Below are 14418 nucleotides of genomic sequence, written 5' to 3' on the forward strand. Positions count from 1 at the left end.
CTCGTCTAGCTAATTATCCAAACTAGCACAAGTCACATATATGACCGTGGACCACAAAACCAGTCGTAAGGGTCAATTTTCCAAAATTGAGATTTATACATCACATGAAAGCTGAATAAATAAGCGTTCAGTTGGTATTTGGTTTGTTAGAATAGGACAATATTTGGCCGAGATACAACTATTTGAATATATGGAATCTGAGGGTTTCAAAAAAATCAAAATATTGAGAAAATCACCTTTAAAATTGTCCAAATGAAGTTCTTAGCAATGCATATTTGTAATCAAAAATTACGTTTTAATATATTTACAGTAGGAATTTTACTAAATATCTTAATGGAACATGATCTTTACTTAATATCCTAATGATTTTTGGCATAAAAAAAAAAAAAAAAAAAAAAATTAAACCAAACAGTGTATTTTTGGCTATTGCTACAAATAAACCCCAGTGACTTAAGACTAGTTTTGTGGTCCAGGGTCACATATATGCACGCAGCCGACTTACCTCCATCATTTGACAGTTTTCCAGCATCTCCCCTCCACCCCAACTCCTCACTCTTAATCTATTCTCATCCCATACTTGAGATGGGGGGAGTTCTCTGGGTTCGGGTCATATTCCGGGCTCGGAGCCCTCCTCCAGGACAGCACGCCAAAATATGCTTACTTAAATAAATATGCTTAATTTGCTCAACCAGATTAGATGTAAGGGTGAACTCGTGAAATGAAAAGAGAATGAACAGATAACATGTTCTTGATTTTATGGAATTTCACGAAACGTCCCTTCTTTTCTGGAATTGGGGTTGTACTACAGCCTGTCCTGGCAGTGGTGTAGATCGTAACAAAAGCACTTCATGTACTGTCTTTGACATCAACTTATAAGGGCTATGTTATTCTTGCAGAGGTTTGAATAGGTGCCTTTTGTAGTAAGCAAATGTGGGTGCTTTGTATAAAAGTTTGGGCACACTAGCTTAAAAAGTCAGCGAGTTACAGATGCTGAAACAGCATCAACCATACCCGGTCTCCCCTACATAAGAATTTAGGCAAAAGGAAAATATTCCAGTTATGTGTAACTTAGTTATATTTAGTGATGCATTTGTTGCATTTGAAAGCATGAACATTTGCTGGATTGTAACAAATTTCATTTAACAAAGCAGACATGTTTCTGACAGCACAAAAACTTTTCAGATATATATGCCTGAAATATATACAGTCAAAACATCTGTCCCAAGAAATGATTTCAGAGTAAAACCTGCAATTATTACCATAAAGAGCTAAGAATATATGATAGATTTTATAACCCAATATATGTATTTTAGTATTCAGGATGATTGAGTGAAGTTACATGTAATTTTTGACTGGTTAGATTAGGCGTTACCATTTTTTTGCAGAGTGGTGCATACCAGAATAACCTTCATGTCTGTAATCAAATATGTGAATGTTTGCTCGTTGCTCAGCCTGTTCAGGGGTTTGACTATGCCAAGCAACACCTGGGTCAGCAGGGTGGCGATGAGGAGACCCTCCCGGTTACCCAGGAGACTATGGTTCTGCCCCACCCCATTCGAGACGCCCCTCTGTCCCTAGATAAATCCGCACGCCAAGACGGATCCACTTCCAAGAAGAGCCTGAACAGTGAGATCAGGAAAAGGTATGTGTGAGGAAAATTAACATTTGTGGCACTGATGCTATAATTACTCAACATTCATGTCACAGCCCTAACAGTAATGCTGTCGTTTGCTGTTATTTGGCACAGGCCCACAAAACTACTTGTCATGGAAGACGCATCCTAGAGTAGACACACACTGTACAGTGTATAATGGAGATAGTGACAGAGACTTGTTTAGTAATTGCTTTTTAAATGAAATCACTGCTCTTGATGTCAGTATGATCTTAACACAGCGTTAATGAGATCACTGGCCTCTTAAAATTTTGTCTGATAGTGAAGGTGTCTGACTGTTAATAAACCTCAGATGGTTGGATGAGCATACTGTAGCTTTCAGCTGGTTTCATGGAGGAGTGTGATATAAATGGATCCCGCTGCAGGCAAAGTGTTCTCAGAGCAGAAACTGTTTGACTTAATAAGTGGATATGTTCTTGATGTAGACCATTTATCTCTGAAAAAGTTAAGATATCATTTCTGGAGAAATTTATTTTTTTATTTCCCCGCCTCTGTTCTTTGAGGTTCAGTTGATTCATATGTAAATCGTGAACTGCTGGTCAAAAGTTTGGATAATAATACGATTTTTTTGTTTGTTTTCTGAAAGAAGTTTCTTATGCTCGACAAGGGTTTGCATGATGAAAATGCAACAAAAACATTAATATTGTGAAATGTTATTACAATTTAAAAGATCTATTTAAAGATATATTTTAAGTTGTACAGTAATGTATTTCTGTGATGCAAAGTTGAATTTATTAGCATCGTTACTCCAGTCTTCAGTTACGTGATCTTTCAGAAATCATTTTAATATGCTGATTTGCTGTTCAGGTATTTAGTTTGGTTTAATTATAAGAGACTTATTTAAAAAACATTTAAAGGTCTTAATTATCTCAAACTTTTGACCAGTAGTGAATGTCACAGAAGAACTCAATTATGTGCTCAATAGTAGCTCTTTCACCAACTTCAATATTAAGGCTTTTTAGAAATACTAAATCATCACACTGTTATGTAAGAGGACAGAAGGTGAGGGAAGCAAAAATGGAAAGAAAGACAGAGGTATTATTATTATTATTATTTTTTTTTTCTGATTCTGAGATCCCTAAAACCAACAACAATAATCCAATATGAAACAGGATAAGCATATGCTCACACTATTTATGCACAATAATCGAATAGAAACTGAAGTTACGTCTGCCCCCTAAACAACCTCTCAATTCATGAAAAAGGCATATTTTAAATGCAAACCATGCAAACCATGCAAACTATGAACAATGTTTGAAAAAAAGATGTACTGTATATGTTATGCACTGTCTATAGTATATGGTAAATTATAAAAAAGCAAAGATGTAATCTGAGAGTAAAAATAGCATACAATACATGCAGAAATGCTTCTTCTATCTTCATAGCACTTCCTTAATATGTTGCATTCAGTACAATTATATGTACTTTAATATAATACTAAAATATTTCTGCCAAAATATTCCATACATCTCTGCCATATGTACATCAGCTTGACATAGTCACCACTAGTAAGCTACTACTAAATATAGACTTTAATATTTTGACTTTAATTTGCTGTAAAGTTGCTTTGCAACGATATGTATCATGAAACGCGCTATACAAATACATTTGAATTTAATTGAATTGAATGAAAATATCAAAAATATAAATGTATCAGATATGAAAAATCTGAATGGACTAATAAAATCAATACTACTGTCCGTAGTTCTAGTTTTAGCACCGCAGTGATTTGGTACGAGCACACGTGTGTATCTGTTCGATTGCGTGTCCTTGCGTTTATATGTACAGTATGTGTGTGAGATGAGGATGCAGACAAAGAAAATGACATAACCATCCTCTCATTTCACACATGCACCGACTCACCGCTGCTCCTTGTTGCTATGGTTACTTGCAGTAGGTTGCCGAGTGAAAACGGTTCCGTCATCAGCAGCGAATCAGTGAAAGAGGTCTCGGGAAAGGGCTCGAGTGTGCAAAAAGCCACAGCGCAGCAGAAACTCACGAAGGAGGAGACGAGGAAGAGCAACGGTGAGACATGCCTCCACTGTTTCAGCACTTTCGCACTTGTGCTGTCAGGTCATTTTCCAAAATGTCCCGTTCTCATATAGAAAATATAATCACTCTGTTCAGAAAACGTGATGAACTGCCTTTATAGACCTTTGATGGGAGGTGTGCTCTTGATAAAAGGAGTAATTGTGCCAACTCTCCAAAAATACTCTTTCTTTTGGCCAAATCTAATGCAACACCACAGGTGTCCATTTAGGGTGTGCAATCCCACAATGCACTGCACCAAGCTCTTTTGGAAAGAATAAATCCTTGATGGTGGGCAAAGTGAGCAAATCTTGATTAAAAAATATATTTGGGCACTTTTGGTCCTTGGCTCATAAATTCTCTTAACCCTCACATATATATTAACTACACTGCCATACTTTTAGCACTTTTGTTTAAAGCATTTAAAAAGTACATATTTTGTATTAAATGTAGGTTAAAAAATCCACAGTGAACCAGTGTGAAAATAAAGTACATTATATCTTGAATGTAATGATTTTGAACACTTAATATTTTGTCAGAGGTTCCAGACTAAAGTTAGCTGAATATATTAAAATTGAGCATATTTAATAAGCAGGTCCCTGCTGAAAAATCCAGCATTGCTGCTCACCAGCATAAGGTATGTTTTGCATGCTGGGACCAGCATGGGATGTTGGTTACTGGTTTGCTGGTCCACAAACTTTTATACCAGCCTGGATCAGCACTATACCAGCATAAACCAGCCTGGACCATCTTGGAATCCATGCTGGTTTATGCTGGATTTTTCAGCAGGGGTATTCTTTGCTATCATGCTAAAAGGGGCAGCAGGTGCCTTTGCCGTCCTGAGTTTAACAGCACCCCACAATTTTCCATTGTAAATCTCTGGTAAAAAATGGAAATGCAGTGCATCCTGATTTAGATTAATGGGGCAAAAATCAGTCTTATATAAACCTTAAGGAACAATCAATCCAAATCAGCTACTTCTGTATATCATGCTGCATCAGTTCAGCAACTAATAAGTCAGACTGTGAACACATCTGTTCATCTTTAACAGGTGCAGGGGGATGTGTGGAGAAGTGTACTAAATTAGAGTATAAATCCTTAAATTTAAAGGTGCTCATGTGTGTAGATTGTAAGTTCTTCTGTTGTGTTTGTTCTGAGAATCGACATGGCTCTTTTTTCCTCTCCTGAATTCCTCCACAACAGCAATCTAAATCAACATTCAACACAGTCATTTTAAGATAACATGCGTGTGTACTTGGAGCTTGTCAGTCAACATTAGAGCGCCACCTTCAGGCTGGATTAAGCAAACACACTAGACGTCTGCCAAAAGTGTATCTGCATGTGTTTGAGTGGTTAATCATAATTATGTGTTAATTATATAGCTTAAGCAGATCCACTTTATATGAAGTGTATTAAACTACTATGTGCTGTCTTTAATACAATGAAATGTACAGTCAAGAGCTGTTACTGATAATACGCATCTTAAATATGTACAGTTAAATAATCGTTTCACAATATTTAAATAATTTAGCAATTTAACAAAAACACACAAGTGATATTTACCTTTACACATCACATATTTTATTCCAGTGCTCTTTACTGACTCTGTTATTTCATATAAAATTACAACCAAATTTGTAAAGTGTACAAAATTGCGAAAATAGCACTTTCAGTTACCGGTTGTTCCTTTCTTAACCTGAAGGACAGTATAAAATGTATTCACTAATATAGTGAAACCTATGGCTGAGCTGCACCTTAATGGAATTATATGAGAAGTCCTCACTAGTTTCAAAGTCAGTGTGTGTTTGGGTGCAGTGTGAAAATGAGTTTTTAACTAAGGACCTTTCTACCAGATGACCATCCTCAGAAGGAAAATAGTGATAGAGTTCATGAATATGAATGAATGAATCTCTTCTGACATGATCCGGTCTGTCACTGTGGCTGCCGGCATCACTGGGGAGCAACAGAGTCACACGCACACTTTTGCAGACGCGTGCATCCCCAAAGACATACTGACAGACAGAGATAAAGGCACACCCACTGAAACCAAACTTAATTATTTTATAACCTTTTGCTTGGCAGAGGACAAACTGGTCTGGATAATGCACAGACTTACCAATGTACAACCCTCAACACACGCACACATAAATAAGCACGTCCCTCACAATAACAACATAAGGTGCCATATGTTCAAGTCCTGTTGGCAGATGCTGCATGTGACCTTTGTCAGATGGAACTTGAGTCTGTGGAGAGATGACGTGTGCCAGAACAGAATTGTTCAAATTTGTCCCAAAAAGCACCTAAATAACAATAATAATAAAAAATGAAGACTCTGTCGTTATTTATACACCAAACCTTTGTTGTACCTTATTTTGTAGTTCTTCTGTGGAATACAAAAAATAAACAAAATAATGATAATAATAATAAAAAATAAACTGTGTTTTAGAGATTATGTTACTTATATGGACTATATTTTTGGTGCTTTTTGGTGTTTTGGGGCCTTTCAGACGTGGTCACTATGAACTGTTGTGATATGTAAAGGCTGCATGAAGATCCATTCAGTTCTCTTTTATATATTCCACAGAAGTAATAATAGCAGTGAGTAATGGTAGAATTTAAGTTTTGGTGTGGTGAACTATTACTTAGCTTAAAAGAAAATGGGCTGGAAGATTTATTCCACAGATATAACCTGTTAAATTCTGCTCACATCGAGTCTAATTCTTTACAGTTAGGACAAAACGTACAGTTTTGCTTATCCTATAATTCTTTCATCTCCGTATGAATATATTTAGATATACTCTCTCAGAAGTGGACCGAATTAATCTGTCTTGATAAATGGACCCAGTTAAGTAAAATCAAAAGATAAGCTGAAATCTCAGAATCAGACTTTTCCCACTTTAAATAGGAAATGAGAGCTAAGGAAATGAATCTTCTGCAGAAGTGATAATGTTAGCCAGTGTTGCTGTCACATAATACGAGAGCGAATTTGTCTATATTCTGCTTGTATGATCAGATTAAGTTTTTGCAGTCTTGTTGCTGACAAAGTTGTGTTTTTGTTTTTGGCAGATCGTTATGATAGCTCTTCAGGATCACTTCAGCTTATTTCTATAAAACCATTGGCAGCTCCCCCCACCTACTCGCACCCGGCCTCCTCCGACCGCAGCCAGGACTCTGCTGTATTCAATGGAGAGGTAAGACATGATTTTATTATAGTCAGCCTCAGATGGCAAACACTGACCAAAGTCCTTTCACTGACCTTCTGATGCATTACACATGCAAAAATTGGGCACTGATGGATGCAGAATTGCCACTTCAGCACTGATTGGTGGACTGTTATGCAGCTTCTGCAAGTCAGAGTGCACAGATTTATACAGTTACAGTCACAGCATAAATGAGTACACCCCCTCTCAATAAATATAAAAGATCTATTTTCTTAATGATCACTAATATAATTCATGGAAAGATGACAAAATTATAATGTATTAAACATATACTTAATAAAAACAAACAAAAAATACATATGCCAATATTTTCTGTAAAATAAGTAAATTAGCCAATTTTGTTTAAATGAAGGATTGCAGAAATGAGTACACCCTAGATATAATTCCGCAAATGTATAATATTCTAGTACTTAATATGTCCTCCAGAACTCTAAGTACACTGCTCTGACCCTTCTTGGCACTGAGTGTACATGTTCATGACAAAATGTCACATCTGTCCTGTTTAACTCCTGGAGGAAGACGAGCTCCTTAAATGCCCTGGTCTTTAATGGGGAGTTTTGCTCAGATTGTCTCTACAGAATCCCCCACAGCTGCTCAAGAGTGTTGAGATTGAGTGAAATACATGTCCACTGAAGGATTTTCACCTTGGGAGAATGAATATCTGCACTGTCATGCTGAAAAAATGCCCAATAATGCAGGGAATGAAGGGAGGGTAGCATCTTCTGTTTCAGTTTTTTGTATTACATCACACAGTGGTGTGTGAATTCATGACAGCACTGATAAAGCACAACTCCCTCACACCTTCAGCACTCATACATCCCTATAGAAGAGCTTTACTACCACTGAACATCACTGTGGGAACCAGACACTTCTCACCGTACTCCTCCTCTAGCAACACCAGAACATTTTGGATGCTTTTGGATCTGAAATGATTGACTTGGTCTCGAGAGCAGAGTATGGATTCCCAGAAGTCTATATTTTTTTAAATATGGGTCTTGGAAGACGTCAAATGACTTTTTTGAGCTTTGGCTACAGTAGGTAATTCTGGTGGTGACAACAACCATGCATGTCACTTCTGCAGGCTGTGTCGTACTCTGTAGCGAAGTCACTCTTTTTATAGCTTTTGCCGGCTCTGAGACTCTTGCATGGTGTTTCTCCTGTTCTTTTTCTAGCAAAAACTCACTCATCACTAAATGAAAACTTAAAGTGAAGACCTGATTATTTTAGGCACCTTGTCACAAGTCCATTGATTTTGAATGTCAGAGTTACTTCCGCTATATTTTCACAGTTAAAGCATTTATTTGGTATTCCTCTTGTACCTCTTGTCCTCTTTTATGCTAAGAAATAAATCTCATGACAGTTTTCTCCCAGGTGGTTCCATTGTTGCCAGCATTAAGTCTGAGTATGATTCAGTAGGCTATAAAACACTATTAATTTTCAGGAAATTACTTGTTGATCAAAAATAGCCTTAAACCTGCACTTTTTTTTGTTTGTTTTGTTTTATTTATTAATGTTCAGGATTTTTGCAACACAACATTTTATCACTTTGATAAGAAAATCTTATTTTCCTGAATAATTTTGACTTTCTTCTTTGGCAATTGACCCAGCAGGCTTTTTGGAACATTATATCTCCAAAGAACCCTAACATGTCATCTAAGTAAAGAGCAATTCCTGAATTTGTTTCGTTTTAGAGGGGGTGTACTCATTTATGCTGTGCACTGTAAATGCAGCAAGAAAACAAAGTTATGTTTATAGGCTACCAGGCTGCTTGGATGCTTTTACAAGGATAGATAGACTGTACCTGTACTAAGACTTTATTTAACCTCACATATAGTCTATATAGTCAACAAAAGCTTATTCTTAGCATATCTCAGTGGATACTCTTGCATAATTTAGTCAAATTTGGGCTTTAGAGAGACCTGGCACAGATTTATTTTATTATATCACTTTACCTATGGGAAATCAATTTGAGCCACATTTTTAACGCATGTGATTTTTTTTTTTTTTTTTGGTGGATGATTGGCCAATCGCCCTTCTCTCTTTCTCTCTGTGTGTATACAGGTGAATTTGGCTCTGAAACAGAAGTCAGACATTGAGCACTACAGGAATAAGCTTAGACTGAAGGCCAAGAGGAAGGGATACTATGACTTCCCTTCTGCTGAGGGTAAAGGCAGCGCTAAAGACCTGAGTCAGCGACACAAATACAGCCACGACAGGCCTCCACACCCACACAGCAGGGCTCAGGAACCGGAGGACGACAGGGGATCCACGTATGTGAAGCATCACAGGAGGTAAGGCATTTTGCTTGAATGGAAATGTGTGTTTAACGAGATAAGGTTGTTTTTGTGTGTACATTCTTTAACACTGACTCACTGCACCACGGGACAGTGACTGCTCAATTTCCGGCAACATGACTAAATACAACGTCACTGTACAACAATGTAGAGTGACCTATATCTTTTTGATACTGTTTTTTGTGCTGTTTAAACACATTGTTCTGTTACATATCCTTACAACATTTCAGCCAAACTTTAATGGTAAATGTGTTTTCGATTCAACTCCCAGACTAAAAGCAATTCACAACCCACAGCAGCAGTAGTATAAAAGTAGTTCAGCTCCACAGAAAAGGCAACACTGCTCTTTATGTAACTGTCCTCAGCCTAAGCAAAAGCTTCACTCTTCACCACAATGGTAACCCAGATTAATTGAGAAAGTTCGCGATCCCAGCATAATATACACATGCTATTATAACCCTGCTGAAAAATCCAGCATTGCATAAGGTATGTTTTGCATGCTGGGACCAGCATTGGATGCTTGTTGCTGGTTTGCTGGTCCACATACTTTTATACCAGCCTGGACCAGCACTACACCAGCATAAACCAGCACTATACCAGTATTAACCAGCACAAACCCGCCTGGACCAGTTCGGAATCCATGCTGGTTTATGCTGGATTTTTGAGCAGCGAAGCCAGTCTTAGAGTTTAAGTTATCATCTGAAATGGTTTTAACAATTTATATTGACTCAACTAAATAATATAGTTGCCCTGTGAGGTTAGCTTTCTCTAAAAGAGGAACGTTTGGCAAATGACTACTATAATCAACGCGTGGAGCTTTGTTGACTAGCTGTTAGCAGTCATGAGCCTTGATGATGAAAACACTGTGTGCTGAGAAATGCCTGTTGTTCTTTCCCCAGATGTAGACACAAAAGCCGCTGTCACAGACATGACTGGATCAGATATCAGCAGAGCTTCTGCCCGGTCTCATTAGCTGACCGGAATGCCCTCGCTTTGGAGTTTTGTCCCAGTTTAAATATTTAATTTCCTTTTGGATCCATTGGCACTTTGTCAAATCTCGTGCTATTTGCTGCTCGTTGCATAATGAAGTAGAGCGTATCTTTCTACCGCTTTCAGCTTTCAATTTGATTAGGCCTCAGTTGCCGGGATCACTGGCATGGCTTAAAATCTAACCCCAGTGATTTGTTCTGACGCCCTTGCAGAAGAAATTCTTATGGTTTTGATAGGCAGGCATTCGGGAAAGTTATTTCACTATGAGAAAAACAGAAAGTGTTCCACAGTGCCATCTTTAGCCTTCATTTCACTTGCTGACACCTCCACAGTGCAAAAAGTTAATTAGTGTTTGTGTAATATTGACTAATATTTACATTATGGCTTAAACAATCTTCCTAAGCATTTCGAAAGGTCCTTTAAGGCACTTTATGCATTTTTAAAACTGCTGAAGACATCTATTGAAACTTTACATCTCCAGTGAGCCCTTATATTTAAGCGTATTATTTTGGTGTGTTTTCTGTGCGAAAGTGCTAACCTCTGCTTTACTGTGATCTGCTGTCTAACCGGCTCATTGCTTTGACGCAGGACTCTGAATGATGAAATCTGAAGAAGTTGCCTACACAGCGGCTCAATCTTTGTGCTTATTAAAGTATTTCTTATCAGCTCCCAGATGATTTTTCTCAGAGCAGGGTTTTTCTTACTGTGAAGATCTTAAAAATCTCTCTGTTGTAAAGTTTGTATTTTTTGTAAGAAAAATGGCATTTCATGTTTTGTGCCTGGTGAAAAAAACAGCATATGCTGGTAGGTATGTTTTGATGTTGGTTTAAGCTGGTCCCTTGCTGGTTTATGCTGGTCCTTAGCTGGTCATGTTGCTGGTCAAGGACCAGCTTAAACCAGCATCAAAGCTTACCTAACCAGCATCCCAGCAGAAGATGGCATACGATTGCTCATCAAAACTGAACCTATATACTTAAAATGTGTTCATGGTCTTACTGTGAATGGATTATCAGCTATTTTATTCAGAAGAAAAATTGTCTTCATAATCTAAAATGAAGTTCCAAAAGTAGGTTTGGGAGGGGCCTAGACATTCAGTCCTGTCAAACTATAAGCAGCAGTCATTGCACCGTCCCAGCAACAATTCTTCCAGTATCCCTCCACCTCCCCATCTCCTCCTCTACCACAATGGGGGATTGAGCTTGGAGCTCAAGCTGAGCCTCAGGTTCAAGCTTCCATTGAGGACAGCAAGCCACGTTTGTTTACCATTAACCATCAGGACTGAATGGACAGACAAACTTGTGAAATGTAATCAAAATGTAACATTACATATTCAGATGTTACTGATGTTACTGTTCTAAACATGCACACTCTCTGTTTCTGCCTCTCTCTCTCTCTCTCTATCTATCTATCTATCTGTCTGTATGTGTGTGTGATGGTTTCAGACCCTCTCAGGTGAGTCATCCCACACATCGCAGCAGACAGTCTCTAAACAGTCCCAGTCCTGGAGGAACAGAGATGGATCTTCTGGTCATGAGAGAGAGACCCAGAAAGGGGATCCGTAACAGTGGCTATGATGTGAGTGTTCTTCATGAAAAGCTGTGTAAAGCATTAGCAAAAATGTAAAGGCTTCAAAAACACAGCTGGCAGAGCATGGTGTCAGCAACAGCAAGGTTGTAGCTTTGGATAAAAGCATCTGCCAGATGTACTCATATATAACACTGAGCAGTTACAAACGATTTTGTAAGGCATTGCTTGATTGTTATTGGGTGGAGTTGTGGTTGTGTTGTGATACACCTGCTTCTAGCTGCCGCTAAGATTTGTTGTTCGCCCGTGTGTGTTCGTGTGTGTTTCAGCACTGGTCATTTAAAAGAATATTCATAAGTTCATCACTATGGAAACAGAATCACAATGGTTTGGTTTACAGATGGGAAGAAAGAATAGAATCAATGTTGACCACTTCTTATTTCTTCACTGTATATAAAATAAATAAATGAATACATAAATAAATAAATAATAAAGGTTTTAAGCATTACATGTGACAGAGTCAGTGGCACACACATGCAGTCATGTTCCAGATCTTATTAAGTAAATTCACTGTAGTATGCTGCTGTGCACCTCTCAACAATTGGCACATCGTTTTTGTCTCTGTCATTGTTGTGTAAGTTATACTCTAGTGGATTCAGCTCTTTTCCTCTGTGTCCCTATAACATGGATTCTGGCTTTGTGTGAGAAATAGCTTTAGTTTTATTGATTACAGTGGGAATTGCTGTTAGCTAAATTACTGCAGATCCTCATACCGTTGCGGTAAGATGGATTGTTTTATGTGGAGTGCTGCACCACATCTCTTGTACGATACTTCACATCTCACGTTTGACGCACAGAAAGAAGAAAGAAAGACTGTGTCTGAAACCTGTATGAAGGTGAAATTAAGGAAACCGTCCTAAGGATTTTAGATCAGCTTTACCATATAATGATCCTATGGAATTCCAGTAGCAGATTTCCAAAGAGGCCAAAATTCCCATAGACTTACATTGGCAGAATGCTCAAATGGGCCAAGACTCCTCTAACTCACACCTGATTTTTTCTAGCACATCTTCACCTAGCAAATCTTCTTAATCTTGACTTGACTTGACATGTGGTAACCCTCATTTCCTGATGGAGGGAATGGAGATGTTGTGTCGTTCCTACACTAGAGTCACACTTGGGATCCCAGACACCTCTGACATCATTAAGAAAACGCCAATGAAATTGGTGAGCAAAATGTACATACCTGTCCACGCCACGAATAACCCACTCGGTGGCAGTTCAGTGTACACTGACCCTGAATGAGAAATCAAACTCGTCCTGAGACGAGCTCTCAAACTTATCTTGCAGAGAATCACCTGGCAAACCTGGAAAAACTATTCTCATGACATCTTGCTCTTTATTAAAGAACATCACTCGTACCCGGAAGTAGAAGGGCCAGGATGTGAAGCAGTTGGCAATATTTTGCAATATTTACCTGTTCAGTTCAAGTGCTGTTTCAATAAATACCTGCAACTGGGTTCAGCCCCAAGACACACTCTGTCTCTGAGTCTGGTGTATTACTGACAGATGGATTGTGGGAGAGAAAAAAGAGGGAAAGACAAAATACACAGACACATCAGGTTGGTGGATTACTGTTGATCTTTAATCATTGCCTTCTTTCTCATTGGGCCTGTGCACCACAGAGATCTGATGAATAAACACAACTCCCACACTGGTAAACCAACCAGGATTGAAAAAGAGTAGACTGTACACCATTTATTTCTGCTATCATTGTATGTTTTATGAAGATTTGTATGTTTAAAGAAAATACACAAAGAAGAAATGCTTTAGATGATTAGCTTTATATATTCCTAAAGATAATCAGCACTGTATCACTTGATTTTGCCAGCACAGAATTGACTTGTTCCAGTGAAAGCTCAGGGGACGGGTTATGAAAAGATTTAAAATGAAAATGGTAATTTGGGATGGAAGGGAAACTCTGTGATTCATAAAGCATCTCAGAATATTAGGGCTGTTTTGGGATGAGGCTGTGTGCAGGTGTAGCTTATTACTAAAATAAATGTTGTCAAGGTATAAATCTTCATGTACGTATTTTAAAATCTTCAAATGCCCAATTTTATCTGCAGACTGTTGAAAATCATTGCCATTTTATAAGATTGTAAATAAAAGTTCATCATTTATTGACCCCCATGTTGTTCCGAACCATTCTACAGTATATCTGTGAAACAAACAAGAGTCGGTCTTCTTAGAAAATATGGAACATTTTTTTTAATCAGTACTGAGTGTGTTTTATGTATAAAACTGGAAACACTTTACAGTAAGATTCCATTTATTAACATTATGCGTGTCTGTGTGATTATATAAGATGTTCTCATTTAGCTTACAACATTATATTATTAATGCTTAAATTTATGTATTTGTTTAGCCTGTGTTCATTATCATCAATTCATATTTTTATATACTTCTTGTATCGTTGTCCATTGCTATAAAATAGCAGGTTGGAGTGATTGTAAGCATTTTTATTATTTATTATTCTTGATTTGTCTTTGCTGTGTGTTTTGATACTTCTGGTTTGCCAGACTTGACTAATCATTTCAGGATGTTGGCAGGATCTTGGTATCACAGAGCAGCTTAAAACAGACACTGAAATTTCCTGTATGTCTTGTTTGTTTTTCCCTGTATAATA

General features: G+C 37.8%; 1 protein-coding gene across 1 annotated transcript in view; it reads left to right on the forward strand.

The window, feature by feature from the left end:
* The window catches only part of kiaa1549lb (KIAA1549-like b), a 62739-nt gene that overhangs the window by 41095 nt on the left and 7226 nt on the right, over window positions 1-14418 (forward strand). The window contains 5 exon segments of the mRNA XM_051135239.1: window positions 1452-1642; window positions 3567-3697; window positions 6767-6891; window positions 8983-9212; window positions 11648-11780. Of these exon segments, the coding sequence (XP_050991196.1) occupies window positions 1452-1642; window positions 3567-3697; window positions 6767-6891; window positions 8983-9212; window positions 11648-11780 (810 nt within the window).

This window comes from Labeo rohita, chromosome 18 (genome assembly GCF_022985175.1).
Source record: "Labeo rohita strain BAU-BD-2019 chromosome 18, IGBB_LRoh.1.0, whole genome shotgun sequence".
Lineage (NCBI taxonomy): Eukaryota > Metazoa > Chordata > Actinopteri > Cypriniformes > Cyprinidae > Labeo > Labeo rohita.